General features: G+C 47.6%; 2 protein-coding genes across 2 annotated transcripts; one reads left to right on the top strand and one right to left on the bottom strand.

Moving 5' to 3' along the window:
- The first annotated feature begins 975 nt into the window (after window positions 1–975).
- Window positions 976–2,506, top strand: BO83DRAFT_451005 (salicylate synthetase). The gene has a single exon (XM_025536825.1). The coding sequence runs from the start codon at window positions 1,012–1,014 to the stop codon at window positions 2,356–2,358; it is 1,347 nt and encodes a 448-aa protein (XP_025385465.1). The 5' UTR covers window positions 976–1,011; the 3' UTR covers window positions 2,359–2,506.
- Window positions 2,507–3,850: 1,344 nt separating this feature from the next.
- Window positions 3,851–5,434, bottom strand: BO83DRAFT_401074 (putative Golgi traffic protein SFT2; the record flags this gene model as incomplete). The annotated part of the gene is made up of 4 exons (XM_025533441.1): window positions 3,851–4,003; window positions 4,349–4,499; window positions 4,757–4,877; window positions 5,206–5,434. The coding sequence occupies 4 exons, from the start codon at window positions 5,432–5,434 to the stop codon at window positions 3,851–3,853; spliced, it is 654 nt and encodes a 217-aa protein (XP_025385466.1).
- Between the last annotated feature and the right edge of the window lie 603 nt (window positions 5,435–6,037).

Consider the following 6,037-nt stretch of genomic DNA (forward strand, 5'->3'; position numbering starts at 1 on the left):
CTACCCGGTGTACCACTCACCACACTGGAAAGGATCCAAATCTACCGCTCCTAAGCCCTGGATCGAGGTTACACAGATCTCATGCACGTTGCTGGCTGCGATGAAATGGCCGTTACTACGTCTCTATGTCATTGTATATTCTAATGGTCGTACTTCCAGACCAGTTTCCAACTACATCTAGCCACTTTACGTGTACGTCATGTTCCGATCATCCTGTCCGATCTCTAGCAAAACTGCCTTTCCGTCAATCATGCCTGTGTCCTCGACTTGGAAGTTTGAAGAATATCATTTGGCCCAATAGAGTAAGTTGACGTCAATAGAAAGCATATTATATTTTGCCTCAGTTAAAGGAACTATGGAACCTGATCAGCGATATGTCACGCAACTTTGGAATCCTGCGCGCTAGCGGCCTTTCATAAGCGGTCTCGTTATATCTGAGCGGCGATCAGCCCGTAACCTCCCCCTATAGTATCATTCAACGGATGAATCTACAAAGTATTCTGATAGTGGCATACCATTCCCTGTCCGAGTACTAATCAGGAACCAGGCTACCACGTTATGAGCGAATGGTTTTGCACTTTCTCTGCAAAAGTCCGATATGGGTCGCAGCAAGCCAGGGATATTCTGCAAGGTGACTTATTCGCATCGGATACTCGATCATTCACATGTTCATTGAGGGTTTTTCTTTCAAGCAAAAGGTGAGCTAGAGGCTAATCTGATCAGGTGAACCTAGCAACTCATTTCACTCGGCTACCATTCTTGCCTATCCAGGCCACCTGCTGAAAGGATCGATGAAGTCATATCTGCTCATGAATCTGCATACTGGTGCGTATTCATATGCGGTCTACAAAAGCCCTATCCCTGCCTTAGTATCGTGAGCTTGAGACTTACTACCGACACGAGAAGGATACAAATATCCTCGCTGGACTCTTATTGTTCTATACAATATAGCCCCACATTTTTACTATCATTCTCAACAGCTGCAAGCGTGATAACATCAACCGACCCACAATGTCATCCACTCGGATATCAATAACACTCACCTCTCCCTCTAGCGACTTGCTCAAACCAGTCATATCTGTGCTAGAAAGACATGGTGGCTCCGAGTGCTACGTCTACGAACGCAAAGACCACTGGCATATTGGCCTTGGATCCTACAGATCAGTGATAATCAACTCTAGCGGATCGAACATAACAATCACTGTAGCTGGAGAACCAAGCCAGCACTTCCCAGTGACGAAACCACTACCTGATATAGCAAGAGAATTCCTCCGTGAGTATTGGAACCACACATCCAGAGTATACGGACACGTTGGGTTCAACTATGCGGCCCATATTCGGGGCCTAGAATACATACCTGGCCAATGGCCCTTACTAGCCTTGATGATACCTCGCATAGAAGTACTCATCGACTCAGATAAAATTACACTCACCGGAAATGACACCAAGGAGGTCCTGGAACTGTGCGCTCTGCTGAAAGAGACATGTCGAAGTCGCAACACACCATCTACCGCACATGAGATTCAACACGTTGACGTAAATGAGACCTCCAGCCAATATAAACCCCTAGTGCAGCAAGCTCTATCACAAATCCAGCAGGACCACTATTCCAAGATAATCTTATCTCGACCCGTCAACCTCCAACACCGAGTGGACATGCCCTCAACACTCTACTGTGGTCGTCAATCCAACACACCCTCTCGCAGCTTCTCCCTCCGCCATGGTGACTACCAAGCCACCGGATTCAGCCCTGAACTAGTCATGTCCCTAGATAAGGGGGTAGTAACCACCGAGCCTCTAGCCGGAACACGCTCCCGCAAAGGCACAGAAGCCGAAATCCAAAGACTCCGAAAGGAACTAGAAAACGACAGCAAAGAGATAGTCGAACACGTCATCTCCGTCAAAGAAGCCGTGCACGAAATCAGCCAGCTCTCCGACAAGCCCGTGGTGGAGGACTTCATGTCAGTACGGGTACGGGGCAGCGTGCAACACCTTGGTTCTCGGGTCTGCGGACGTCTATCCCCGGATAAAGACATGTGGGATGCGTTCAATGTTCTTTTTCCATCGATTACGGCGTCGGGTATTCCGAAACAGGCTGCTATTGATGCTATTTCTCGCCTTGAGTCGCAGCATAGAGAGCTCTATTCGGGTGCTGTTCTGATGATCGAGGATGAGAATACCATGGAAGCTGCACTTGTGCTTCGCTCGGTCTTCCAGGATCGTGATCGTCAGTGGATCCAGGCTGGTGCGGGAGTTATCGCGGAATCGGACCCTTCCAGAGAGTTGACTGAGACTTGTGAGAAACTTGCGAGTATTGCGCCTTTTGTTGTGAGGGAGGCGAAGGGATTCAAGAATTAAGCTTAGTGGTTATCACTGACAGTTGCTTGCAAATTTTATGTTAGATAAGTTTTCTTTATCTATAACGAGTAGATCCCTTTTCTATTCAATGTGTCCCTCTCTTTTGTTTCTCTTTACAGTATGAGAGGGTGGGAGGTCTAACCTGAACGCATGCATCATTTTATTTAACTTGTTGTTAAAACATGAGTATAACACGTTCAAGAGCATGATCAAACTACTTCCTACACTGACTCCGATGCATGGAAGTTGAACATCGCATACTATATTCTCGAGTGTACAAGACTGATCTCTACTCGCTACCTGCTGAAGCTGTCTTAAAGGTCCTAGCCATGAATTGACCCTATGGATTATATTATATATAATTGAAATACATTGTTACTTCACATATAGTACTGATAGTAGTAGTAGTAGTATTAGTATAAGGAGATAAAGACTCACGACTGTTTACCAACTAACAACTAACATACTATACCTACGACTACTATCCTCGTAAGCGGATACTTACTAGTACTTAAACTAGTACTTGAGATATAATAGTCCGACCAAGCACAATCAACAAAAAGCCGCAAGAAACGGTCCGAACTAGCTTCAGTACTTCAGTAGAGACAAAAGAAAAGAGCATACCAGCTAATTATATAATGGCTGGCTTAGAGCAGCAAAAAAGACACCAACATATCTAGTATGTGTATGTAATGTCCCCTCTTCAAACTCTACAATATTATCGGGCTACTACACTGTTACTTTCATGAGGAGCTAGTACACGAATGCACGCAGGCAGTAGCATTTTCGAGGTCTAAAAACTATCATGCCAAGGTATCGGAGTGGGGAGGTGATTTATTGTGTTTTTCTATGTCACAATTGAGCTCTCCATAATCCATCAGGTACTAGTACTAGACACGTTATTATCGATGGCTCAGAAGGAAGTCAGCACAAAATGCAGCTGTGCTCAAGGGACTAGTACTCACTAGATGATGATCTGGGGGAATTGCCGATCGTTATTGAGTTCTCTTTGTTTGTAGTAGAGCATATATATAATATATATATAACCACTCACTCTTCCAGAGAGTTCACCATCACTCGGTTGATAAACTCGCAAGAGTGTTGAAACCACGCTAACAAGTCAATACTGTAACACTCATCTTGAAGAGGACACTGCTCATTGTCATTGTCATAGCACACGAGTATATAATCCATTTAGGCACCCACTTTACACCCCTGTCTGTCTCTCGTGCGGTCAATATAGACAGCTCAATATTTATTATACAACCTATATAAAACTAAACTGCTGACTAATGTATTCGCTGTCTGGTATATATTAATGAAGAGAAAAGGTAAGAGCTGTACAAGCAAGCGTATACCGGCCGTTGAACCCATGTCTATCGTGATGAGCATGCGATCGAATAAAAAAGTATACAATGTATGCGCGTCCAGAAGGAGGCGCAGGGTAGAGCAAGATAGTCCGGTCTCCGGTGGTAGCAAGGCTTCAACAGTATCAGCTGGTCATCCACGAAGTGACACGCTGAGCTCCGAATCTTCCCATAAACTGTAGTCCAGTGCTACCCATCGGGAAGTAGCTGACAAGGTACCAGAGCAGGGCAGCCAGCTGAAACACCGACGAGATGAGCGTCAACAGGGTTGAATGAAGCTAGAGGAGAAAAGACCATTAGCAACCGGTATTCCCACTGGTGTTCTTGGTGTGCACGGGCCCGACTGGGGTCTACAGTAGCGCATGCACATCCAACCTGCTACTGTTGCAGGACGATGTGAGAGATCATATTCACGACCGAGGTGGCGGTGCATTATGATGTCATATCGTCGGCTGAAGGCTCCGAGTGTACGCGCACGACCCAGGTATGCAAGATCCTCGAAATCGACAGGTTGGTATGCGATCGCAGAGGCGTACGCTCAGATAGTACAGGCATACACAACATGGTCCGGCAGGGAAGATCCTGGGCAATGTAGCTAGAGCCAAACAAACAGGGGGACTTACTCCGATAGCAAAGTACAAAGTCATGGCGATCGAGCCGAAATAGGCCGCCGTGAAGGGCAGACGTGGTCCCGAGACCAGATGTTTCGCGTAGACCAGGGGTCCCATGAGGACTGCCCATGATAGGAGAAAGAGTAAGGAACCAACCGACCATCTAGTTCAAGAGGTAAAACCGGTTCAATCAGCCACAAATTCACAGGAAGTTCCTCGGCAAACAGTATGGGTGAGGCGTGATGGAGGGTTCAGCACGGACGCTGGAATGTAGTAGGATCGGAGACGCGTGGTGCATAATCCCCAGCGAGGAGGGCATGACAAGCACTCCACCGCCTCGTGCCCCCCCCGGTGGGTGGGCGAAGTAGGGATGTATTGGGGTTCGATGGAGATCAACGGGGAATCTGTAGAGCAACTTACAGGATGGCAAATTTGCGGGGTTTCAGTGATAGGACCGGGAATAGGAAAAAGCAAAGGAGGAAGCAGACGGCGGCACCAAGGTTGCATGCGATGAAAATGAGCATCCGATCCCATCGACTTACTGTGAAAGGAATGTATGATTAGCATTAGCCAAAAGTTAAAAGGGGAGGAGGTAGGGCGGCAAGAAGAAAAATAGAAAATGCGTAGAAGCGCAGAAAAAAAGAAAAAAGGAACGAAAAATGGAAAATAGGAAAATTAAACGGTGGATGACAAAGTATGGTCCCATAGGTAAATAGAGAGTAGAGTACATCATTCAGCTTTTCCTAGGGCTTCCGTGGAACCCAGACAGATGCAGGAACTGAGTCTTCTGTCACCTGGACTGGGCAGTGCAGCAAATCAAGGAAGAAAGCATCTCTACGGAAAATCGGTCATGCGTTCGGAGGACTTACAGGCAAAGAAAGTATCTTCCTCCTCTCGGCGACTTGCGGCGGGTAGGGGAGCTCCTGGAGCTTCATGAGTGGGCAGTTGCAGATAGCCCTCCCCTTGACCAAATGGATTCCAAGACTGTAACCGTGAGAGGATAGGCGTATTTGACGAGTTATTGCGGGCGGAGAGATCTGGGTCTCGTCGCGACCAACCCAGGGAGTTGACCGAATCGCGGAATGAATTGGTAGCCATGATTGCTATTGGCTTCTGTGCCGGGCCTAGTTACACCCTGGTGGAAGAGGGGCAGGGTGAACGAAATGAAAGCAAGATATTAGGCCTCGGACAATGTTGCTACCGGGGTTGGTGTACACTGCCAGTCGACCACTGGAAGAGCGACACTGCGGTGACAAGGTGAGAAAGGCTCTGCAGGGACTATGCACGACGGAAACCAATATGTGCGTGCAGATGATCTGCAGATATCAATGATGGAGGGGGGGAAAGACGACGGCGAGAGAGTAACCGGCGGTGATAGGATCGAACTAAAGCGGGCCAGATGACTGTTGCGCAACCGGACTAGACTCCCGAGGAGCTTGGGCACGGGACAAACCTAGCGTCCGCTAATAGAAACTTCGGACGTTGGTGGTCCACTGGTGTCTTCTCAGAGTGAAGCTGATAAGCTTGTGATCGCCCTCCTGCCCGATTCGTAAAAGTCGTGTTATCGATAGTAACCTGTCACCAAAGGGGACTGCGCCTCCTGGAGGTAGTCGGTCTATTCTTAGAGGAGGAAATTGCGAGTGCTCCTAGCAGTAGCGCAGACTGAAACAGTATCTCCGAACGGCCGATGTAACAGTTCTA

The sequence above is a fragment of the Aspergillus eucalypticola genome (genome assembly GCF_003184535.1).
Source record: "Aspergillus eucalypticola CBS 122712 chromosome Unknown BO83scaffold_22, whole genome shotgun sequence".
In the NCBI taxonomy this organism is placed as follows: Eukaryota; Fungi; Ascomycota; class Eurotiomycetes; order Eurotiales; family Aspergillaceae; genus Aspergillus; species Aspergillus eucalypticola.